Raw genomic sequence first — 26,414 nt, 5'->3', positions numbered from 1 at the left:
TTGGTCCAAAATGCAAGGCTGTAGTAATTTAATGTGGGAGACTGCTAAAAGAGAATAAAAGAAACATAATTAATTTAGAAAAAACCCAACACACACACACACAAAGAGAACAATATCTATACCGTAAGTCTCGAGAACGTTATGATAAAACCAGGTCTCAGGAATTCACATTTGAAGTTGATATTACTAAGACTGACTTTATTTCTCCAGTGACATTTTCTGGTTTTGTCTTCATTTTTGTCTTCATATATTGTCTTCATTTTTGCATAATGAAGCAGCATCATCTTTTGTAAACACTGTGCTCTAAAGGGGGACTTGGAGTTAATAAGTAGACCTGGACAAATACTGATTCTCTGTAGAGCAGCTAGCATGAAAGATTGGTTGAGGTGTTCCTAGGCATTTTCTATCAGTTTTGCATGAGAATAGTAATTAACCAACACCACTTCTGTTCTTGTGCTAAATCAGAAAGAAACTGTTAGGATTGTGTCTGTGGCAGCTGAATGTTTTGACATTGACACAATTTTCATAATCTTAAATCAAACTAATCTAACCTGCTGGTAATGCCGATCATGTTAAAAAAAGATCGTTGTAAGCAAAAATGGAAAGACTTCTGCCTCTGTAGACATCATCCAAAAAAGATGTCCAAAAAGCTGAAGAATTTACTGTCTGGTGCACTGACTGCTGACTGGCCTGTTTATTCTCTGGGGTAGGGAGATGAGTAGTGGCTGGTCCCATGATGGCTGGTGCTGTTGCAGTGACTCAGGGAGCTGCTGGATACCCTGGCTCATAAAGAGAAAGGAGTTGGGAATGAGTGCTCTTAATCTTGGGAGGAGTAGCAGTAAGGGTAGCATTCACTCGGATACAGCAAACCTGTTTCTCTGTTTCCTATAGACAGAGATCATTGAGATCTTGCCCCGTTTGCTCTGTTCCTTCAGTTTAGACTTCACCTCTGCCTCCCCATTTCAACCTCCTTGGTGGCAAATGTTGCATAAAAACTGGAGGTCAGAGATGTTTCTTCAGATGCAGTTGATACATATGTTTGTGTGTGTATGTGTATACATATATATATTTATATTTTTACATGTACCTACCTGCAGAATTAAGAGGTGAATGGAATAGCTGGTACAGGTGAGAGGTGGTAGACAGCAAGCATGGGAACAGGAAAAAAGGTAGATACAAGCACAGCATGAATAGAACAAGCTTTTAGGGGAGGAATTTGGGAGTCTTTACCTATCATTGTACACATCTTTTTAACTTAACACTTTTGGACCTTTGCTGTCCTAGGGAAAAAGATGAACCTGATGTAAAAATTAAGAACGTTTATCTTACTGTACATCATGATCAACTTCTGTTGTAGTCTGTTATTGAAAATCTGAAAGTAAGCCATCAGAAAGGCACAGACTGTACTTGTATTTCTTTTTTTTTTTTTGGGGGGGGGGGCGGGGAGAGGATTGTGTGCAGCTGATTTGATCCAATATGAAGCCCATCCTTGTATCTCCTGGGAGGATATCTAAAGAAGGTACTGCATAGTGTGTTCCATGTTATGCTGTAGTGCTAGTTGTTGTTCTCTTGACTTGTGGTTTTAAAATAAGAATAAATAGTTCTATTTTCAAGTATTTCCTAGCCCCTATAATTTTGGAGTAGCTTTTATTGCCTGCTCCCTTAAAACTGTATCTAGTATATAAAACTCTTGCCTATCATTATATAGTTGAAAGGCATGAAATCTTTATGTGACTCTAGTTGGTGATGCAGGTGTTCTAAGTTTAAGAATTGGCATATATGTTAGTGACAGAAGTCCTCAAAAGATATTTTTAATTTAGCAGATGGCTGTTTGAAAACTGGTATGCATTTGTTATGAGAAGAATAGGATGCACAGGAGAGAAAATATCAGTAGAGCTTTTGTGAATGTTTTTGCCTAGAAACAAGAAGAATATGTCAACTACTTTTCTGTTTATCTTATTGTCGTACTGAAGAATGCAGACTGGCCTCATTTAGGCTTCTGTTAAAGTGAAACAGCAAGTTCATGTCTCAGCCTGTGTAAATATAGACTCTATGGACTCTTCAGGCTGAATGCTGTTTAAGAAAAAAGAATGGGTAGAGGTGGTCTGCAAGTACAACAAAGTTCTCATTCTGATTGTTGTCTTTCAAAAGCAGTTAGCACTACTGCCTTTTATATAGTATTTGTATCAGATTTCCAGAGGCCAAAAAATATTGTTATATTGGGATGTATCGGTTTAAGGATGTTTTTCTGCAGCTGCTTCAGTAGATGAGAAATCTGCTAACTGTTACACTTCAACATTGTCTGGTCAGCGTATCTGAAGAACTACTAGCATTTTATGTGTAGGACCTGAGTTTGACCTCTGTTGAAGTTGCTCTGAGGGAAGGGAGTGGGGAAAACAGCTTCCTACTTTGTTCAAGGGAATAAAGTGTGTTTTTTTTTTTGTGGTTTGGTTTTTATTATTATTTTTTCATTTAAATCCATACAGACTTTGGTATTGAATGTGCATAAAGTTCATGTTGGTTCCTCCTCATGGTAATAATAACTAAAGAAAAAAAAATTATTGCCATGTATTTTTCTTTGTACAGGCACTGGTCAGTGATTTGATGGTTTCTGGCACTTTTAAAGAAAGATTATTTTTAGCTTTAACAGTCTGTTAATGGAGGAAAGGTAGTACATAAGCTGTTGACTTTCCATTCAGCAGTTCCAAGCGCTTGAACTCTGCTAGATGTTGATCTCCAAAAGTTTATTGAATAAATAAAGATTGTTAGTTTTGGTTTGAGATGCTTTCAAAAGTAGGCAATTGCTGAAAACCATTTGAATGTGTGATATAAACTTCTGTTCTTCAGATTTAATTTCATGCTTGTAGGCTGATTTTTAGTTTAGTCTGTGCTTGTAATTTATTCTGTAAAAAACAGAAAAAAGGAGTTTAGTTACTAGAGCCATTTGGCATTTTTAGCATTTCTCCCATTGTTGCTATAGCGGTGGTGGTGCAGAGGATCAGAATTTGAGGCTTCTTGCCTAGTCTGCACGCTCATGGAAGTTCTGACTTTTCCTGTCGCTGAAACTTTGTTAATGTAATGGTGAACGATGGTGTTTAGATCAATGTCTGTGAGAGCTTTAGTAGGAGCTGCTGCAAATGCTGTAGATGCACTGTTTTGTTGTTCAAGTAGCAGTGCATCTGAGGAAGAAGGTGGTTGTTGGTTATGTTCTGCCATTTTCCCTCCCCAGTGCATATGAAATGAGAAGGAACAAGTGACGATAAATGTCTACGTGACCTAAGATTAGGCAAGCTGGAGTCTTATTAGTTACTTCCCTTGGAAATAATTTTGTGTAGTATTTAAAAGTTTGTGCTTGGCACAGACTTAGTTTTAGCTGTTTTCCTGGTGGAAGCAACATCCATTTGGGGTAGTCCTAAAATATGGATTGCTTACAACCTCTGACACTGACAGGAGAGAGATGTAATTCTTGGTCCTCTGCAGTTCACTTGCAGATTGGACGCTTTTATTTTGCAGTTGAAAAGCAGCACAGAAATACTTTCTCTCAGGTAGCCAATCCTAGCTTATAGTGGGTGTAATAGAAAATAATTAAGGTCTTTTTTGGGGGGCCCAAAATAAAATCATGGGTTCTGTGCTACAGCTGAGGGAACACTTCTCTAAATCAACACTCAGGTAAGGGTGGGAATCAGAGGGCATTAGCACCAAGGAAATGTGTAACTGGGCCATTCTTGCATTACTGTAGTTTCTGAAGGCAGTGGGTTCCTTGGGCTGCTGCATTAGTGAAGGCAATTTTTAGTAAGAGGCTAATCTGAGAGACTTGAAAGGTCTTCTGCCTAGATGGAAATATCCACTGTGGCCTAGTAAAAACACAGACTGAGTTTTGGCATATTTCTAATACTCTGAAATTAAATTCAAAAGATAAAAAGTTATAATCAAAATTTAAAGAAGAGGGAGGTTTTATGGCACTGGCCACAAAGGAGAACGCAAATATAGATTTTTAAATTTGACTTATCATGGTCGAGTTCTTACACATTCGGCCCCAAGCTCTCCTCTGAAGTTTATCTTGCAAATCATTGTCAACTGCAAATGGAGATTGTATGGGGGTCTTTTCAGTTGAACTTTGTCAGTTTGTAAACGAAGAGCTATTTATAATTCTTAGGAAGAGAAAGTGTTGAACCAGTATAACAAATGTAGTTCTCAGGTGCGGATGTTTGTAAATATTCCAAAGTTTTGGTATGACTGGGATATTCATCCTTTTCTACTTTTCCCATGATTCCACTTGGGTGATCTTGATCTGCTTCCTGAGTGTTATCTAAATTCCATATTGGTTACGTAGAAGCTCAACCTACCTCAGTTTCTTGCTTAGGATCTATGCATCTTCCAGTTGCAATATTTGTGTTTAATGAAGTTCTGCCCCCAGCATCCAAAAGGCTTGCTTTTTGAATTGGGGACCCTTGTTTCTCTCCTGTTTAACAGCGTTTGTGCCTCCCCATAGCTGATTGGCAGCCACTCAGCCTCACTGGTGGTGTGGATCATGGAGTGTAAAAAAGGCTGTTTCAGTAATGAGATGGTTGGTGAAACTGGGAGAGTATCACGTGACCATCATGTTAATTCATTGTGTAATTTTTTTACTTTGTGGTGTTATTGTTATGTATTTATTAAATATTAATATACCTAAAACTTTCACAAGAAGCAAAAGAACCAAATTGTTTCCAAAATTATTCTGTTAAGGCAAAACGTGCCAAACTTTGGTAGAGAAAGGAGGTATATTTGGCTATCAGCAACTTGGAAAGCTTCATTCCCCTTTTTTATTCTTCTTTCTTTAATGTTCAGATACTCTCAAATGCTTTTTTTTTTTCCCCCTTTCGGGTACATTTCTGGTAAAGGCACTAATATCACTTATTCAAGAGGAAAGCAAGCAGTAAGCTAGGCACAGTCTACCTGTGCAGGCTATAGCTGAAGAGCGCTGGGAGAACGGAGGAACTGGGCAGCCCCTGAAAAATCTTTCAGCCTGCTGGTAGCATCTCTCAGTGCTGTTTTGGAAAAATTGCTCAATTGATATGTAACAGGAAAATCTTATATGGTCAGTATGTTGTATTAATAAATCTGGGTAATATTTACAATCTTTTGGGTTTGTTTTTTTTCTTTTCTTGCACCCCTTGTTTGAGGAGTGATCTAAGTCATGAGCCTTGGGCTGAAGTGTGGCTTTAACTTGTCCTGTGGCCTGATATGTCTCCCCATTGTATGGGCTCTTACTCCATCTGCCATCGCTTTGGGGAGGGGACAAGGGGGACAGCGTCAGGGACCAGAGCTCACAAGGGGGTAGCCTGTTATGTTTAGGAGTGTTTGTGACAGCAGGTTACTTAGCCAAGCTCTATAAAATGCTGAAGGTTCAGTCCAGCCACACGTTTGAGTGACCATGGTGCCATTCCGTAAATGTTTGCCCTTAAGCTGGTTTATTAGCAATTTTTTGCTGTAATCTTTAAAATGATGTCTTAAAAACTAATATAATTCATCTTTGCCTTTATTCTACCTTTGTGAAAGCAAACACTTGGTGTATTGAAGCCTGCATAGTGTTTATAGCATGGACAACACTACTTCTAACAGTTGGTTAAAAACGTAGTGTTTATTTATTTATTCTGAAGTACCATCACATTAAGTCTTTTGGGCCAGTAATTGTAAGAAAGCCCAAATTTAGTGTGTTGTGCATATCTTCTTAAATGCAGGCACTGGCACTTTGATTTCCTGCAACACTGGGTTTAATCCCCTTTTATGAAGCTTTTGGAGTACCACCTCCTCTACACTTAGCAATGGCAAAAAGTGTGCTGTATTGGAGCATCTAATTGCTGCACAAAAGGGTAAAGCTGTCAGTCTTGCATAGCAGCCACCATTATAGCAGCTACTCTGTGAATATAATACAGCAACTTGAAAATAAATGAGAAATAAATTCTCTTTTAAATACCCCCTACCCCCAAGAAAAAGTTCACCTGATAGAAGTTATATATGCTGCTACTTTGAGAGGTTTGAGTTCGGTTGGATTTTTAGCTGCATTTCCCAATTCAGGATGTGAAGGGAGCTCTGAATTTTTTTAGGTATAAAAACGTAGGAGTAGCAGCGGTGTCCTTTGAATTTTTTTTTTAAACCTTATTATAGCTAATCTCTTGTACTTTGAACTTTATTACGTAGTTTTGTCGTGTTCTGTTTCTTAGCTTTTCGTAAGTCTTTCATAGGGATGAACCCTAAACACCGAACCTCCACCTGTGTGATACCTTTGACTTCAGATCTGATAAAGTATAGTTACATTTTAACTTCAAATTGTAAGCTGCAGTTAGGAAATGAAGCCCAATGAACCTCCCTCTAGCGATATGCTGTCACTGTAAGCTTCATTTACATCCGTTGGACGCTTTTGACCTTACTGCTACTTTACTGTTACCTTTTTTGCCTGTAGTCAGACTTCATCTGATCACATTGATTCTGTAGGATACCTTAGGTTATGTTCAAGTAAAACTCTAGTTATTCTTGAAATTCTGGGCAGCAGCTGCAATTTTAAGTTTATCATTGCTTCAGTACATACCACTAAAAACTTGAATACCTCAAATGAGTTTTCCTGTGCCTCCCACCCTCCAGGCTCTTCCCAAACATTCTGCCAGCTGAAATGAAATGTCAGTATCTTGTCCTAAAGCTTGGACAGTCAAGTTAGTTTTCAATTTAACTTTATTTGCACCATTAAGTGGCTGGCCTATTAGGTATAGTGTGTTGAGGCCGGTGGGGGGAGATGTAATTGGCATGGTGAAGAATGAAGATGTGTATGTTTGTATGTGTTTGCTCTGGATACAGTGAGAAGGGAAGCTTCTGAACAGAATGGACTATGTATCTGTGAATGTATGTTTTGCGTTAGAAAGTGAGCTAAAATGTCAGCATATGCCAAGGTGGATTTCTGTCTGGGCATTTCAGTTTGATAGAGAGCAATATGGCATGATTTTGATTTGTGAAAGTGCTGTTCACAGTTAGTGTAATAGGGGAGGAGTTAAAGGACAGCCGACCCACTTGCTACTAAACTGGAGTAAATTTAAAGTTTTGCATGAGTTGATTTAAACAACTTTTTTTTTTCTGAAAAAGAAAAGAAAGAAGGCCATATTTGCTGCTGCACAGAAAATGTTTGCTTGCCCTAATTGTCTAAAGAGGAAAAAGTCATGCTGATTTAATGCATTGTACTGTCAAATGCACAAACTACAGAAAGCTGCTAACATTTTTATTAGAGTTGCAATTTAGCAGGTGAAATTCAGAGTTAGAATTTTATCTGTCTTTAAATGCTTCTGTTTCTAACTGGTCAAGTCTTTAAAAAGCTTGACTTGCTTTTTCAAGGACTTATATAAATTCAAAACATACTACATATAAATATCAGCTTGCTTCCTATTTGCAAAAGCTTACCTAATTTTCCTGCTTGTCTCTTTCTTTTACATCTTAAAAATTTCAGGATGTGGCTTTTTACTTTTAGATTGCACTTACTATGGTGGGTGTCTCTTTTGTATTTTTGGAAACACTAATTAAGAAGTAGAACAAACCATACATAAAATAATTGTTGGTGATTGAATGGTTCACACATCCCTAAAGGAAACTAGTATATTCGTGTTGCATCAGAGCATTGTTAGTCATGTTGGGTGTACAGGTCTTTTTATGTACCTGCAATTTTTCAGGCGATGACTTTAAAAACATTCCCCCCCCCAACTTCGATGATCAGGAGCAGTGGATTGTCTGCGCGTTGAGACTTGAGTTGTTAAAAGCAGTTAAAAGTGCTTGATCTGCCTTCAGGGTAAAATTAAAAATACCGAAGTGCTTTTGCTGTAGTTTGGTGGTATAGAAGAACAAAAACAAACTGCTGCTTAGGCAAGTTGTGACAACTATGCAAGTTGCATACAAACTTCTGTTATGAAGGAATCTCTGGAAGTTCTCAAGGCTTTGTTAGGGAGAGGCAGCTGAAGTATTGTTTGTTCCTTTTTCTGACCGCATCCTCCTGCTAACCAAGCAGGGAAAAAAAAAAATCAGCACAAATCAGAAAAGAAATGAAAGGGCTAATTGGAAGAATTTGATTCAGAATGATTTGCATTTGAGAGCAATTGTATATATGATTAATAAAGTATGTTTGTAATTAAAGTACAACTAAAATTCTATATAAAGAATGGATGTACATAAAATATGCTGTGTTGGAAGCTAGATTTTATTTTTATGTCAGGTTTAGTTTTTCATGGGGGAAAAATCATTAAGAATCCTAAGGTTCTGAGCAGAACAGCAATTCTGAAGACACATGTAATTATTGTTTGTGACTTAAATGAAAAAAGAAAAATTCTAAAGCTTTTGGAGAATGTTGACATCTCCATTAAGTGTCTAAGGTTTGACTATGGTTTTTCTTATTTTCTTTCCAGCATTCTATATTTCATTTGTTTGTACTGTGTTTGGAGACCTTTCTTTAAGATTTGGCTACATGCCAGCTGACCTGTAGCTGTTTACATCTTTGGTCTACTATCACATCTCTAAGCGCGTATTGGACTTGGAGGAAAATGTCTTGATGGATCCATCCTAAGCGTGATAATGGCTCTCGTCGGTGGTTAACAATGGCTTCTAAGTGGTAAGACATTTTTCACAATTCTGTCATAAAATACATTTTCATGCATCTAATTTTTCCCCTCTTTGCTTAAGTCTTTATCTATATCCTCCTGTTAACACATTTGAACTAGTACTTCAGATATCAATTATCTGAATAGAAGGTTGTCTGTATTGTGTAAAATCAAATAAGAACATGTGATTTTAACACGGTGTAGTAACTGTGTCCAAGAGTTGAATGTCTGAGGAAGAGGTTAACAAAAGGGCAAGCAGCCGCCTATCTTTGCATCATGTGCAGCTTGGAGACTTCCTAATTCAGATGTGGTTCCTGTACATTTAGTAATCCTCAAACTGTACATTTAGTAATTCTCTCGTATAATTTCTGTATGTCCAATAATTCTCTCAAGTTTTCTTTCACAAACTTAAGTGCTCAATGCAAATCAGACTTCTTGGGTGCTAGTAAGAGTCCTCGTTTACGATGTGCTGGCAGGTGTCTGAGCTCTGTCCTCTCGTGGGTGAAGCTAGGTAATGCAGCTAATTAGTAAAAGCCGTCACAATTCCTTATATAGATGCTCTTTTCTTTACTGCTCTTTATGTAAGGATTTTATCAGTAGTGAATAGATCCATATTGCGGTCAAGCACCAGGGCCATTACTGTGGATAAAGCAATTATGAGTTTAAATGGATGGATCAAACTAATCCAACACCTAAACTGTCCTTCACAAATAATGTAATACACTGCTTCTCTGCAGTTGAGTCATAAAACTGATAGACTGACTGTGCTTCCTTTTGGCCTTTGAGAACAAAGAGCATGTTGGTGTCGAAGTGCAGTTGTTTCTATGGTATTTTCTATGTGGACTTGGACTTTAATATTCAAGACATTCTATATTATATATTCTATAATATTACTTTATAGAATGTGATAGAATATTATGTTCTATTGTCAATAATTATCGTTATAATATTATATATTCTATAGTATTTTTAGTGTAGCTCTCTTTGCTTTATTGCTTTGTCCTATGTATTCTTTACAGGAGAAGTATACGATAAAATAAAATCTGAATGTATTATAAGAAGTTCTGCCATTGGATCATCTCCAGTGTACCATATCCCTGGTTTTTGCCACTGGCTTTCATTTCTAGTTACAGAACATGCTGACTTGCTTCACTGTCTTTTGTCAGAATTTTATACCGTAATTATTTCTGTTCTGATTTATGTATTCTTTTTCTCAAAAGATAATAAATTTGTTGCTGCAGAAGTTTACCTTGAACATCCATATCTTTCTATTGCTCAAGTAAGGCAAATACGCTTTTTGGCATTAGGCTAGGAACTCCAGATCAGTCTTTCAAATGAAACAGGAAAAGAGAGGCAGAGGGTTTGAGGACATTAGTATCGTTTTTTACTGGAAGTTGTTCTCCTGTGGGTGCTTCTTATGCTTTGGACAACTCTAGTTTTATCTCACTTTAAAGGATTTTAATGACTACGTATGTTTCTACATTATTGCTAATTATGCTCAAAAGCCTATTTCTGTGTGTAAATGAAATTACTGAACAGTATTCAGAACATACATTGTAAGTGTTTTTGCAAGTGTACCACTTAAGTTTGGTTAAGTTTTTTTTCCCTAGTATAATTAAGAAAATAAAGGACCATCAAGAGGAGAAGAGGTTTTTGTTTCTTCCCCACTCCCCCTCCTTTAAGTAGTCATTTAGGATTAAAGCAGTACTTTTGCTCAGTAGCCTGCTCAGCAGTTTCATTAGCTGTGTCTGTATAAACTGTAAGATGGATATTGGGGAAATAAATGGGAACATTTAAGTTACTTTTTATTACAAAGTTTCTACTAAGATGATTTGAGTTTTATATAGCTCAGTAGGCTTCACCAACTTGTAATACGGCTCTTTGTGAGCTTTTTCCCCCCTCCTGCTTCATTTGAACATTAGTTCTCACTCCTGTCTGACTAGGGGTATTTTTCTGCTGAAGACCTTTGTAGACCGTGCTTGCCTGTAGTGACAAATGACTTGCAGAACGCCTCACACTTGATGCCTCATGTTGTTCAAATAACGTGGAGCATATGAGACACGTCTGCAAGAAAACAGAAGGTGAAAATGTTAATAGGGGCACAGAGGAGCTGCTTAATCTGTGAAGTGGGAAAGCTGTGTGTGTCAGACTTGGAGGGGTGCGGGGGTGGAGGGTGAGCCTGTCTTGTAGGATTTCCCTTCCCCAGGATTCTGGGGATTTTTTAATGCTGCTTGTGTCTAGAAGGTCAGGGAGGGTTTTTTTGTTTTGCTTTTTGTTATTGTTCCTTTGGGTGGGGGTTGGGGGTTTTTTTTTGGTAGCAACATCCAACATTCATAAATTTCCTGTTTTCAACCTTTTGAAAAGCTTTTTCTTTTTGAACTTATTTTCTGTCATGGAGAACAGCTATGTATCTTTATCGTGAATGATAATTTTTAGTTTGATTAACATTTATTTATGACTATGTATTTGTTTTAATGCAATCTACTTGTACATTGAACATAATGTACAAGGCACTGTCAGTGGAGTTTTTAACACCTAAAATGAAATACATTTGGCCTTTAAAGGGCCTTGAACTGTTGTGGATTTCTTTTAGAAGTGTGTTTATGCATCGGCAAGAAGATGGTGGAGAAAAAAAACTTGTCTTCTAACTAACTTTGGTCTTGGTTAGCTGCACAATTACAGCTCTGAAATTTATTTATAAACAGCTATCTGTATGCATATGTATCTGAAAATCTTATTTTTAACACTCTTTTCGGTCAGGCCAACTATTTTACTATTGGTCGTGGAGATGCTGCTGTTCTCCATGTGCAGCCAGCAACTGTTGGCTTGAGAAGAGTTCACTTGGAGAGGTGCTTAATTATAAAAAACCCAGCAACTTCTTTATCAAGGTGTATAGTAACTGCACAAGTTACAGTAAAGACTCTGTATTACAGTTTAAATCTGTGATATATAATGGAATGGAAACTGGAAGTCTTTAGGGAACTGGAAAATACCTATCCCTTGGTGGGTAGCTAATGGAAACACTGTGTGTCTTTGTACAAAAAAAGCACTTTACTTCAAAGACCAGGAGACAGCAATAGTTTTTTTCAGAGGTTTGAGTAAGGCACAAGTGATGCAGCTACTTATGATACCTCCTACATAGTTGCAGAGCTTTCCTGTGGAAACTCTCTGAGTTCCCCTCCCTTGTGCTTCTGCCCAGCATGGCTTAACACATCCCTCACTTGGCCCAGGCCACTTTCGACCTACAGCGCACAAGGCACCGCTGATCATGAAGTTCTCATCTCTGCTATGCTCCTTAGCTCCTCAGTAAGTATCTCTGGCTCAGAAACAGCTTATGAAGTGCAGCAAGGCTCACTTCTGATGCAGACAATAAAGTAAAGAAAAAAAAAAAAAAAGACCCTGATCCTTTGATTTGAGGCATACCTTGAAGGATACAAGGATTCAGGCTAAATTGTACAGCAGAATCAAGGAAGGAATAAACAGTCTTTTGCGAGAAAAGGGGCCCCTCTGTCTTTAGGGTCTCTTTGGCTAATATTCTTAATTTTAACCACATTTCATTGGTTTTTCTGTGGGAGTGATGAAAGATAATCCTAGTTTGGACAGAATGACCGTCTTGATGCCTCCATGTATTTCCATTTATAGTCTGCTGGCTTGCAACAATTGTGTTATAAGATAACCTGTGTATATTAACAATGTGTATGTAACATTCTCTTCAGAGATTTTTTTTTTCTTTAACAAACATTAACTTGAAAAGAATGGATGTTTTTGCAAATCAGATATTAAGAAATGTAAAGCAGTAAAGTTAACTTTGTGGTATCTTCCTTAAGGAGGAAGTAATTCCAGCCTCTGAAACTTTTTTCAAAAGGAATCCTCCTGTCTTTCACTATGACAATTAGACGTCTTTTATTATTAGTCTGTTTAAAAGTCACAACTGAGGAAAGGACAAAGGTTGTCTTTAGTCTTTCTATTCTAATCAGGTGACTGGAGCGTCAATTTTTCTGCAAATAAAGGAATCCTCACCTTCCTGGGTGATCATGTTCAGCTATGTCCTTTAATTTCAATGGCTGCATCTTCCTGCTCTTCAAAGGCAGGTTGTTTTTTTTTCCCTGTTGCTTCTTCTAGGAACAGGCTTAACTTCTCCTTCAGATAGGTGTAATCCAGCAATCACTTCCAAATCCAAATAAAGAATTTTTTCTTAAATTCTTTCAAAATACAAGCTAATCTCACATGTTTCTTCTGGTGTTAGATATTAGAATAATCCTTTTTGATCTGATAATATGTGTTAGTTAAATGTACGCTATCACTATTTTGTATTAAACTGTATTTTTCGAATTGTCATTCATGATGTGTCTTGTCTGTTTTATAGAGCCATCTTAATTTGTAGTACTTGGAAAGAACTAATATATCAAGCTGCTCTTTGAGCTTTTCTGTTGCACCAAGTCACTGTTAGAATGCCTGAGCAGTGGAACTTCTGTGAAGAAAGTACCTTTGCCTTGGTTGCAGTCTTTTTAGGAAGGTCTGTTCACCCAGCTTCTGAAGCTGCACAGTTAGTGTGCCATGTATGGTTTCTGTGTTGTGTTTTTATTTTGTGGTTGTTTTTTTTTTTTTTTTATTTATGGTGGTCTTATTTGCTTCTCTACAATTTCATAAGCTTACTGTGATAATGTGACTGATTTTTTTCAAGCTAACCTGCATGGGTGTGCGTAAATACATAAATGTTCCAAATAAGACAAAAATGGATGGGTGGCTCAACAACTTGTTGGTTGAGATTCCTTCATCTTCCCATGTATTTGTTTATTTAGTACTTTGATGTGCTGAACGTTATTTATTCTTTGTGTGTTTAGCAACTCGGTTTTCTTATTTGCTAATAGTCCAAAATTGCTGGGTTTTCAACTTTCTTTTTTTCTCCCCTGCTTACTAGAAATACTTCTGGACCTTAATTTAGTACCTAACTTAGTCAGACCTCTGTTTCATTTCAAGTATATTGTAGCTTTCCAAATAGGAAGAGTAAATGAGATTCCATCCCAGTATCTTACACCGAAAGTTAGTATTTCCTCTCCTGTGCTCAAAGCTGTGAAACAAAAATGTTGACAAACAAACCTAAATTACATCTATTATCATTCCTTTCTAGAAATTGTAAGTGCAAATTTCCTGGCTTTTTTCCTTTTAGAACTGAATATAGTCACTTGAAATACCTCAGTTCTGTTATATGTGAACATCTGTAGCATTGAAAGGATAGCCCTGTTTTCTGTTAAAACACTAACAATGTTTTACAAATGTTTATGTGCTAAAGCTACAATACTGGAGTTGCTACAAGCCCACATCAAGTTCCACTCTCTGGGAGCACCCTGTGCTGCGTCTGGTAGTGTAATGGTTGTTACTGATTTCATGTCTCTTTTTTTTTTTTTTTTTTTTTTTTCTTTTTTCTTTTTTTTCCTCCTCCTTTTTTCAGTTTTTGTTTTCTTTCTCCTTAAGACAGGAGGCAATTGAATGTTAATTAAAAAAATTGTTCAATGGAGAGAATACCCATAAATGTTCTGTGTACAGAAAAACCTTTATTCTCTTTTAGGGTTACAACATTTACATTAAAGATTTGCTCTAAATTAACAGACAGATTCATCTGATGTTATTACTGTGGTAAATCATGCTCAAATCATGTACTATCTGAGAAGTTAGTTCCTTAAGTATCTTACTTTTCCACTGCCTTGAATGTACTATAATCATTATGTGTCCCTAACAGGTAAGAAAGGCATCTTGATCTGAGCAGGAGTGAATTTGATTCCCTCTAATACAGGTGCCAATCTTTCTGTCAGCCATAGATGTTGAAGACTTGGAGCTCAGCTCAGAGTACCTAGTACAACTAAATTTATTGTAAGAACTGTTAGATTGGACTGTTTTCTATTTAAACTAAATTACATAGCTCTAGCAGTAGCATTTATTCTTTCTGATTATGTTCAGATTACCAAGTGGAAATGTGTTTAAGTTACTAAGTGAAAAGAAGGGGCAAAGACATCTGTATTTTGCAGAACAATTTAAGTGCTGTTGCTTTATGCTGAAGGAAGTCTTTCATTTAGGATTTAAAGAGGAAAATACTGCCGTTTTAAAATCTTAAGTTTATACATTTCCACTAGAAAAAATTTATAATGCTTTAGAGATTATTATTTCTATCTTTGAGATAAAAGAAGGTTTAAAGTTATGTCTCAACATATCTGTAGGCAAACATACATGATACCTGACTTTTTTCTTATAATACTCTGTTAAGAAAGTAAGATACATTAGTTTTAACTGCCTGTATCCTCTAGCTAAAAGTAACCTGAAATTCCACAGACAGCATCTCGGCATCAGAAATATGTATGCAGCAACTGTTTTAGCTAACCTTGTTGCTGAACAAAGATGTAACTTAAGAAAATGAAGTTCTTACTTTTTCTATGACTAATTTTATTATTAACCTATGAATCTTGATCTCCAGTTGTACATCCTTCTTTGGCACTGTGGTTTTGTTACAAGAAAGATCACACTATGAAATTTTATGTAGGACTATATACTATATGAAACTTAAAACCACATAGCTCCTCAGCTAACATAAATCTTCTCGTACAAATATATTTCACTAAACACTCTTGTATATAGCATTTCAGAGTTTTAGTAGCACGGTCTGTATAACAGAGCACAGAGGATGTACGCCTAAACTAGAGACTTGAGCATGTCTGTCCATGCAAATGGACTTGTGAATTTACCCACTCAGGTTTTTTTTTTCTAGGTTAAGTATTAATTTCTGCTTTCTGTTTTGCAGTGTAGAACAACTTTCTGTGACCATGTTTCAGAAACTCTGTCCATTTTGCAAGGAAGGAACTGAAATAGGTTAGGGTGGATGAATGCTGTGTAAACAGAGGCCTATATTTAATCTAGATGTCCAAAAGATTTTCATTGGTAGTGGAAACTGAGCTTGTGCTGTGTACCCTGAACTCAGTAAGCTTGCTTTTTTAAAAATAATAGAAGCTGTGGAAAAGAGTCACAATGAAAAAAGGGTAATGATAGTTTCCACAGGTCAGTAACATTTTAAACATACCTTCTTTGTATAAGACTTTAAGCACTGAGCTAAGATTAGGTCAGGCTTAGTAAGGGAAGCAAGCTGAACTGCTGCTGTATGCACTTTGGGACTGGAGTGAAGGCTATTTTGAACAATAAACTATAGATTCCTTACCTGGCCATTTGACTTTTATGCTTTGGACGTGATTTTAAAATATGAGGAGATTCTTCTATAGACGTGTACTTCGGTGTAGTGCTAGAGAAAATTCTAACAGAAACAGTGATGATGGCCGTGAAAATAGCCATCAACTAAATAGCCAAAATATTGTTGTAGAAATGTATGTCGAACCGCTTATGTTCTTAAGTAACTCTGGAGGTACATGTGTGTGCTTAATCTCTGGTTATCAGCTGTTGTCTGTATTCTTGCTTTTCCATAGGCAAACCTACATTAATAGTTGGCAACTCTATTCTTTTTATTTCAGTTAAGCACTTCTAAAGTTTTTAGTAAAGGTTTTCAGCTCTCAATTCCTCAGAGATTCAGTTCCATAGCAGTGTTGCCATTGCTGGTCTGACTTACTGGTACCTGTTCTACAGAACCTGTGTTTTTTAAATGCTTTTTATTATTTTTTTTTTTTTTTTGCATAGAAAATACCATCATCATGCTTTTCATTACTCACTTCGATCCTTTTATAAGGGGGGGGGGGGGGGAAATTAGCCACTTCTGTTGTTATGGTATTGTGTAATGATGTCTTCTCGGTGTTCCTGCTGGCGTGGGAATGTGTGTGATACAGAGTGTGTACCGCTTTGGGATTTGCTTTGAAAGGCAAGTTCTGGTTTGAAGAAAATCTGCTGGCAGAAGAAATGAATAGGTTTGGAAGATCTTGTGTGGTACGTCAGTACTGCACAGGAAGCCCAGATCCTTATCCTGACAGGATTGTAGAAGCTGTGGGATGGACAATACCTTGATCTTCTCAGGAACTCCTAATGAGTCCAGGAAAGCATTGTATTCTTGCATGCGACTTCAAGATAAGAACAGTTGTTACCTAATACATAAACGGTAAAAATTTGGGGGCTTTTTTATTAAACAGGATCATATTTCATTCAGTCAATGCATGTAACAGTTGTGTTTTATGTTCAGCTTGTGATGGATGTATTTTACTACTATTTGTGTATTTCCCTTCTACTAATGCTACATGATTAAAGCCAAGCTATTAAAAAAAAAACATAACACCCCCCCAACTCCAGAAATCCCCAACTTTCCAAAGAAAAAGTCCCCCAACTTGCTCAAAAAAGAAAAACAAGACCCCAAAAAATGCAAACAAACCGACAAAACCCCAAAAAGCTTCCAGCAGCCCCGTATCTCGCAAATACAGCTTAAGCTACTGACAGGAAATCAAAACTTTACCGAAAGCTGACACTTGTTACTTTCGTTTCTCGGGAAACAGAAAGCTAGACTAGCTTTGAGAAAAGCATGGAAACCAACGGAACTAGTTTACGTCAAACCCCCTAGTAAGACAAAACTATAGCCAGGTGAAACGGCTTAGGTTTAAAGTAATTTTTTTAATGCGAAATAATAGCTTCAAGAAGTTCGCGCTGCTGCAGCGATGGTTTGTTGCGAAATGGTGTGCGTAGCTTTGTCCCTGCTTGTGCTGGGCCCAGGTGTTTTGCGGTGCATTCCCGCCGCGCCAGCAGGGCCGGAGCGCGCTGCTGCCCGCCGCCAGCGCCGGAGGGGCCCCGCCGTGTGCCCGGGCGGTCGGCGCGGCACCCGCCGCCGAGCCTGGCTGGAGCCCGCCGGGGCGCAGGGCACCGGCACCGGCGGGCCGGGCCTGGCGCGGCCGCGGGGGAGCGGGAGAGGAGCAGGATCCCCGCGGGGGGCGCAGCGTGGCGCCGCCGCCGCCTGGGGGCGCTGCGGGCACAGCCCTGGCGCCGGGCGGGGCGGGGCCGCGGAACCACTCTCCCGCCTGTGTGCCCCCCGGTGGGCACGGCGGCCCCGGTGAGGGAACCCCAGGGCCTGACTCGCCGTCTTATTCGTTAGACATAAAGCCAGCCCTGTGCCCTCTCTGGGGTTTGCTCTGGCAGCCAGGGGCGGTTATAAAAACATTCGCATTACAGGAGGGAAGGCTAGCAGCGCACGTCTGCTCCTGAGGAGAGCCGCCAGATAGCGCGTGCTGGTGGTGGCCTACAGGTCACCTGGGCTCTGCCGAAAGGATTCTTCCCAGTGTGTTGGCTGTTTCATAGTTGCCTTTCCCTGCCGTTATTGCTAATTCTAAAAATCTTCCAGACGCGTGGAGTCAAGGCACTTGCACGGGTCTTTCCCTCCTTGGTTGTGTTCCGTTTTTCCAGCACTTATCGTTGCTGGGATGTTACTGCGTGAGCAGGTTCACCTCCTCCAGCAGAATTCCTGGGGAGCCGCTCTTTCTGTGCACCCCTGTGTCCTGAAAGGCCTAACCCAAGGGGTGGGTGCTGTGGGAAGCGGTGCTGGGTCCCCCAGGGGTGTTTTGCGATCTGAGCTGAGGTGGGCTCCTGTTAGTGGGGGGTGCTACCGCCTTCCTGCTGGGGCGGCTCGCTGGGGTGCTCTGCAGCAGGGCAGGTCTGAATGACCTCGGCAGGTAAACCAGAGAGGAATACACACAGAATGACATCAAAGGATTTACTGTAATGCCAATAATAATTCTGTATAAGCTCGAGTCTCCCATTCTTCTTTGTATTTAGAGGTTCCAGATTAAGAAAGCCTTAAAATTTATCAAATTGATTTTTTTGTAACCTGTTTTTGTTTCTTTTGTTTGAAGATGAGTTCACGTGTAAAAATTATAAGTCTTCTCATATGTTTTCCCTTGACAGATTATCTGTAAAAGTTGCTGAGGTCATATAAAAACCATAGTTGTACGTTGTACTGTTTAAGGAAGATGGTAAGAGCAAGTGTGAGAGTGTATGTGAAATGACATAGACAGCAACATAAGCTTTGTATATTAGCTTCGTTATTTAGAAAATGCTGCTTTCACAGGATGTAATGAAGTATGGAAGTCTTGGAGTTAACTGCCATCTATCCATATCCATAGATACAGATGAAAATATATGAATATATATATGCATGTATGTATATATCCCCAACTATCTTCTGCAGAAATGGCCTTTTCCTAATGTCCTTTTCTTAAGGGTCCTGAAGGAAAAATCAATCAAAAGCTTTTGGATGCATTTGTGTTATATTAGGTCTCTTAGTTTATCAGGTTTAATCTTGAGATATGACCGTGCGTATGGTGGGCAGTTTTTATTCCTTGTTTGTGTTTTGTTTGTAAATTCTATTTCTTGAAAGGATTTTATGTTTTCTCATTAAAAAAGTATCATTTCAACCCTTGACTTTTTTTTTATTCATGGCCCATTCAGGTATGCTGCATGTTCTGTGGGAAGTCACCTTATGTATGTAGCTGAAGTGATGCACTAGGTACTTGCACTTCGTCTGCCATCTCCGCCCTGTGTCCACATGCATAATAAAACCTCCATAGTGTGGTTGAGAGCACTTTGGTATCTAGTTTGAAACTTTCAGAGAGTATTTAAGTTAGGTACAACTTGAAATACCTGATTACCCCTCCTTTACAAATCACAGTTTGGCAGGTGGATGGTTGGAAGCATTCTCAATCTCACAGAAGTGTCTGGACTTCTTTCTCATTCCCAAAAGCTCAAAACTGCATAGTAGGTTTGTGGGAAGATTTCAAGGGCAAAAAAAGAAATTATATAGAAAGTAATGCTATTATGAATAAATGATTGCTTGAGTTTGTAATGACTCATGATCTATTATAATTGCAGATTGTCTTTGCGGTACCTTATTATTTGTTCTGAAAACACATAAAATGCTTTTGTGAATATATATTCTGTGTAACTTTTTTTGTATTGGTGGAAAAAATTCTGTGAATGAAATCATTATAGGGACAATTTTTTCCTTGATGTCCCAAATCTTTCACTGAAGGAAATAATATCCTGACAGTGAGTCTTTTATGATAAGGCCAGAGTAGATTTGTGTAGAATTTTGTATTCATTTACAAGGGAGATGTAGACTAACGAATATTTGGGGATTTTAATGCAGATTTAAATCCGAAAGTTATCACATGTTTTCAGTCTATATAGAACTTGAAAAATGTCTTAGGTGTTGGCTTTAATGAACTTGTATGAAATTTTTCAAGTTGTGGCATTCTTGACTAGGCTTAATGCCTATGAAGTGTGACAATAGAGTTGGTTAGTAAAGGACTGACAGCTTAATCCAGTCGAGCAGCCCCTTGTGAGCACTGAGCTACTGGAACTCTGAGACCTGAAACAGGTTACTGTATGTACCTGTGGTAGTTCTGGCTTTGTTTTTTTAAGAGCTAGGCACAGTAGCGAATTTCAGATTAAATACTTTATTTTAAGGAATGGATAATAGTGTGGTATACTTCACACTTAGGTTGGGTAATTGTGTTGAATGCATTCAGAAATGTCTTCTTCCCTCTCCACCCACCCTTGGGCTTTCTGCTCCAAATGCAAGGCATCTTTTGTAATGGCTTCATTAAGCTAAACATAGAGCAACGTTTAAACTTCTCTCAAATAAAACAAAAAAACCCTAAACCAGACACATATGGAGAAGTAGCCCTAAGTTTAAAGTGGGTGTTTGGACAAAATGAAACAGATTATTTCACTACTTGGTGTTTTCTGGAATGTGGTTTGAGTATTTAAAATGGTAAATACAGCATCAGAGTCTCTGCAAGACAGAACTTAATAAATGTTAGTATCTTCATAGCTAATAGTTAAAACCGTGTGAGAATGCAAATGGTTTCAATTGTGGTGCTGTTAGACACCTTGTTTATAGAGCTGGTGCATAGACTTTCTGAATGATAAGTGTTATCTTTCAAAAGCAGATGAACACTGTGCACTTAATGAAAAACAAGAGCTATTGAACTCTGTCAGATAGGAATTTGAAAATACACAGTGCATTGTGTTAGTGCTTAAAATTGTTGCACTGCTAAATACAGTGTCTTCTACAAATGCAGAGTTTAGCGTGTGTTGGTCAATATATAGTAGGCTTGTTGTTGTTTGGTTTTCTTATCAGCCCATACAGTTAGACGTCTTTAAAATCTGCCTCGGAGCAGCTGGCAGCTGATATGCTGATGTTGGCACCACCCAGGTTCAACGTAACATTACTAGGAGAAGTCTACCTCTGTGCTCAAGGAAGTTGATGTGGGAGCCACGCTCCATAATGTGTAGCTAAACGGCTGCATTTAGTAAGTGCTGAGATCACAGAGGGCATGTAAAAATGGAATTACTGAAAAAAATTGTTCCCACTGTCGGTTCCGGAGATGTAGTTCTGGATGTTGGGAGTACTCCCCATGAAAGCTCCCCAAGGCTACTGAAGATGAGACGTGTCAGACTATTTTCGTTAGGACAGACAATAGATGAAGGTGAGGAGATACGTGTTTTACATCCTCTTTACAGTATGTATCCGTGTCATCAACCTGGTAAAAACTGATTACTAAGTTTTTTCTTCAGATCGTGATTATTTTGCTAAATTGATTGATTTGAATATAAAAGGCCTTTTTATCAGAGTTGCTATAATGGGGTCTTTAGTTTTAGAACTATTTTATCATTAAAAGACTATCATGTGTGACTTATTTTAAAGCAGTTTTACAGGATCTCTAATGTGCTTCTTGTCTTTGCATGCCTGCCTTACTTTTTTTTCCCTTTTGGGAATAAATATCCCCATTTAAGTTTTAAAATTGTAACTATGATTAGGCATTAAGAGTTCTCTAGACAGACATGTGCTGCACAGATCTCTGTAGTGCAGGGTTCAAGCTTTGTGTTATCTTTTCTCCTCCTGTTTTTTGAATCCCCTAAGTTTCTGAAGGCTTTCCTTTTAAGTGTGTTTTTTTTCATTTCAGAAATGTTTTCTTCTTTCAGTGTTTTGTTTTTTAATAAACATAGTGTGTAAATTAAAGAAATCAAGTAAAAATACAGACATTGTCTAGAGAATTTTTAACTTAAGAACATGGGCAATCTTGTTTGTATGATCTTTTTTTTTTTTTACTACCTATTAGTGTCAAATCTTACAGTGTATTGTGCTAATAAAAAGAAGTGGAATGAGTTAATGTTCCTTTTTCAGATAATTCAGTTGGGTGGCAACGGAAAATCCAGTTCTACTTTTTTTTTTCTTTTTGCCTTCAGCTAAAATAGTAAGGTCTTGAGCCTTTATGGTCTTGAATTCTGATGGCTATCAGATACACAGTTTTTACCCTTTGCTATGTGGTGGCTATTTTCAGGAATTGGTGTGGCCTAGAAGTTTTTTCCCTTATGTGTCTAACTGCAAAGATGGGAGGTGGTGACATCCGTCTTACTGGGTGGTGAATTCACAGCTTAACAGTGGAATTAAGTTTGTGGTGGTGGTGGGAGAAAGGGATTTCCTTGGAAAGATTTTTCTTAACCTTTCTCATTCTAATATAAACCACTTCTTTTTTTCCTTTTTTTTTTTTTTTTTTTTTTAATCTGTCAGGATGATTAATGTGGCAGCTGAGGAAAGCAAGGGGCAGTTCTGTTTCGTTAAAGAAGTTGTTTCTGTGTATAACAAATTAGAATAATTTAATGTTGTAATGGTATGGACTGTTGAAGTCTTCTTACAGAGTAAGGTCTGTTAAGACTGTTGCTGCCTATATGCTTGAAAACTCTGATCAGAAGCTCATGGTGTCTGAAAGAGTGATGCTCTTGTAGCCAGGTTCATGTCCTCATTCAATTTTGAGTGCTGTAGAGCCCTGAAGTTTATAGTTGGATGTCACTGTGATGTGCATGACTTAAATATCTCCACAGGCATATCTCATCAAGCCTGCTTTTATGCTGTATTATGTTTTCTTTATAGCTTTCACTTTTAAATAGTATTTTATTTCAAATGTTATGATTTCAGAATAAATCTGTCTTTGTGCCAGGTTAGAAGAAAATGCTATAGGCTTAAGTGTGTAGACAAAACAGATGCCTTCATCTAATCTTGTTCAATCTTTTGTCAATAGCTTGAGCAAATGAGGATAATAAACATAGAATACACCAGCCCTACTGTTGAAGATGAATTTTCCTTTCTTACTTATGAAATATTTGCCAAATGGTAATTATTAGGAGTGATTTTAGGGAAATCAGGAGTGCCTGACTAATATCACTTAATAGTGTGATGTCATCATTTGCGAAATGCAGACTTATAGTCTGTTCTGGGATCATGCTTTTACAATAGCAGATAGTAGCTGAATCCTCTTTAAATTATCTGCTTATTTCTATTTTTGTATCTTGGTAATGGAATGAACTGCTCTGCTGGAATAGAGCAAAAGAACTCCTGTGTTTACCAGTTTGGGTATGCTGCAGAAGGCAGGTGCCAACAAAACAGGTAATAAACCAACAGAATTATTTGAAAAAAAATTGTAAATGTTTACTTGCTTAATGTCAGCAGATGTGGTGTTAATGCACCACCAATTTTATTTTATAATGAAGCTGTTCAGGAACTTGATAGGTTTTTAAAGATAGGGTGGTTTGTCCTGTAGATATGTTTGAATTTGGAAGTGGGTGGTTGTGGGGTTTTTTTTGCTTTTTTTCCCCTTTTCCTTTCTGTTCCTTATTGCTGCTCTTTATGAATGTTTCTATATTAATAAGAATTTAGGTGAAATACTGAGACAACTATTTTAAAGTATGAAAGTATTTTAGAAGGTCTTAAACCAACCAAAAAACCCTATTCCTGGCATCCAAAGCATAAAAGTATCATTTTGGTAATACCAGTTAGTTGGCTTTGCATATATCTGACCAAAATATTTTGTGTGGAATTCAAGTGATGAAATTCCTTTTTTTTTGGATTAAAGCATTTATCAGTATTGTTTTTCAAAATGGTAACTCAATTAGTATGTATTTTGTTTTATAGCTGAATGCAAGACCTTAGAAATATATGCTCTGTGACACATCTTTTAAAATACGTAGCTTCTGTCAGAATGGTTTCAAGTTTATTTTAGAAATCTTTCAGAACTGTCTTTTTAGCTTTACAAGGTTATTAGAACCCTAGAAAAAAACCACATCTCACTCGCTGAAATATTTGCATATCATTGCGTGCATTGCAATGTCTTAATAGACGTTAGTTAAAGAATAGGCAGTTCTTTTAAATTTGTTGTAGCATTCCAGAGTTGGCATGTTCTCAATTTTAAAAATTTTTGTCTCAAAAAAGCTACAATCCAAATCAAACACAGAAAGTTGAGACTGGAAGATCCAGAGTATTTTCATGTACCAAAACCCACTTACAAACGTGTACGCATACAGACACGTGTAGAAAGTATTTTGTATTCTCCCTTTTGCTGTTTGTAGTGTTACAAAAGGGGAATGCCATGGCTGCTCTGTGCAAACTGGCAAATGGGAGCTGTACCTGTGGCGTGTGATATGTGCCCTTCTGTTGCAGCTCTGTGCTTTGGTTGTGTTGTAAGGCAGGGTAGCTAATACTGTGGAATGTCTTAGTGGCTAACTGTGTAAGCCAAATCTGCAATAACTGCACAAGAGCTGTTAAATTTATCAGTGATAGAAGTATTTTCATTGCTCACAGCGTCCACGTTATTTCTGTGTATGGAAAATGTCTCCTTTTGCAAATATTGAACCTCCTTCCCTTCAGGTGCCTCTGCTAGGGGAGCAGAAATAAGCTGACAGAAATGTGTTCTTTGGTGGCAGAGAAATGAGTAACAGAGCTGTAATTGCCCCAGGGGGCTAACAGTAGGAACTGGATACACATGAACTGCCTATGAGCACTGTGCCTCTGTAATACCAGCATCTCTGCAGGGCATGTTCAGCTCCATGTTGCATCTCTGATTAGACTTGTACATCAGAAGATGACCAGGCGGCCCAGCATCTATCTGGAATTCTGTACTTGAATTCTGAATTTCAGTTAGAGAAGCCTGGAGGGGTTAGTGGGTAACTAAGTACCATGGCTTCCCCCTCACCCCAATCTCTGTTTGCTTCTCAGTTACATTTAGAGACTGCTCCATAATACTGTTTGGGATCCAGAATGCTATTTACATAAAAACCCCTTAACCTCTCTTCTGTTTTCTAATCACGGCAGATAGCATTGTTTTGCTTGAGTAATGCCCCAGGAAATTGTTCTGTGTGTATTTTCCATAAGAAGGAATAAGGAACCTTTCCTAAGGGCCTCTGGAATCTCTCTTGAAGCTCTTTGCAACAGAAGGTAGGGAAAGGGGGATTTTGTTTAGATTTTTGAGTGCAGTTTTACAAGCAGATCAGGCCGATCTTAACAGTTTGCTGCCAGTGAAAAGGGCAATCTTACTCCCAGCTGTGCAGCTCTTCCCCATCTCCTGTGTGCTGGTGTGGCCTTTCCCTGTGCTGATTCATTTCACAAAGCCAGTAGAAAATGTTCTGGTATTTTTGGGGCAGTATTTTTGAGATGAATTGGCAAGGGGAATCAACTCACTGAGAGAGCTTTTTTTGTCAGTAGTGGGGGCAGCATTAGATGTCTTACCATCACCAAAAGTAGCAGTCACCTTCTGAATACCCTGTGTTTTAAATGTATTGATTTGTGGAAAATGAACTCTTTAATATTTTAGATAAATGGAAACACAAGTATCTCTCCAGACTTTTATTTTAAGTGCGGTGATGGTATGGTTTATTATTACTGCTTATAAGCAGATACAGTGACCATCGGGTAAACATTTTTTAAGTAAGGCATTTGCTTAAGATCGAGTCAATATTGAACTGAAGTAATGGCCAGCAAATCTTTTTAAAAGTAAGCCCAAGCACAAAGGAAGGATGCCTCTGACTTGTTTGGTTTTTTATTAATATGAAAAATCAACTATATTTATATTTAATTGGGGGGGGAAGGTATGACAGTTCTAGGCGATATCTCAATATTTTTAGCCCTATTTTTTTGAGATCCGATTATTTTTTTTAATTGTATTGTGTACTTGTTATATATGTGTATATATATATATACACATACAAGTATTGTGTACTTGTATATATATGTATATACAATACATATATTGGCTATATGCCTAATCTACTTTTACTGTAGTTGTCCCAGTGTTTTACCTGAAGGATAAGGATGCAGGAATTTGCAAGAAATATACTTTTTTCCTACAGTGTTTGTTTTTTTGTTCTTTTTTTGTTTTTTTTTTTTTAAACCTTACCTTTACCTCATCCCAAAGAGTAACAAAGAAATTGTAACTTAGCTCAGGGTGGGTGTCAGTACAACTCAAAGGTAGGTTTGGAAGAGCCTTTTCTTCATACTTAACAGCTACTCACATGGATTTAATTAATTTGTTTTCCTCTGAGATATGGTGAACAGAGCTTACAGTTTTTTAAACGCTGTTGTTCCCATAATAGATCACCTTTGCAGAGTTTTTTAATGCATCTTTTGGACTTTAAGCACCTAAAAGTTTTTTTGAGGCTTAAGTATATTAGTATAAGGTTTCATATGACAGCTGGACCACTGTAATGGCTCAGTGCTGTGAAAAGGAGATTGTACCCTTCCACCTGTATAGTTGTCTTATATATTCATTTATGTTGGTCCTGGTGCATATCTATCCTTGGTGAGACTGTTCCACTTGCTAAACCAAGAGGAGACCTCCCTTTCCTCCCAGTACCAATGGTTAGGCAGGAAACCGGAACGCTGTGAGAGAACCAACAGCGAATTTGGGAAGCAAATGTCAGTAATCTTGGTGTTTGGGCTTTTTTTCTGATCTTTTTGTCTTTCTGTCCTGCAGATCATAAGGTGAAAAGTCAGAAGTAACGAGA

The 26,414-nt window shown here is 37.9% G+C and overlaps 1 protein-coding gene across 10 annotated transcripts in view; it reads left to right on the top strand.

Moving 5' to 3' along the window:
* The window catches only part of FRYL (FRY like transcription coactivator), a 185,766-nt gene that overhangs the window by 10,829 nt on the left and 148,523 nt on the right, over positions 1-26,414 (top strand). For 5 of the 10 annotated variants that reach the window (XM_027779330.2, XM_013295004.3, XM_027779326.2 and 2 more), the window contains exon 1: positions 20,791-21,067. In XM_027779330.2, the coding sequence (XP_027635131.1) occupies positions 20,923-21,067 (145 nt within the window). In that variant the 5' untranslated portion in view covers positions 20,791-20,922. Of the gene's footprint in view, positions 1-8,420; positions 8,624-20,789; positions 21,068-22,961; positions 23,026-26,414 lie in introns of those variants that run through there. The other 5 variants (XM_055796392.1, XM_055796391.1, XM_027779323.2 and 2 more) reach the window with 3 other exon arrangements.

This window comes from Falco peregrinus, chromosome 2 (genome assembly GCF_023634155.1).
Source record: "Falco peregrinus isolate bFalPer1 chromosome 2, bFalPer1.pri, whole genome shotgun sequence".
Taxonomy (NCBI): Eukaryota; Metazoa; Chordata; class Aves; order Falconiformes; family Falconidae; genus Falco; species Falco peregrinus.
This window is presented reverse-complemented; position numbering and strand designations above follow the sequence as displayed.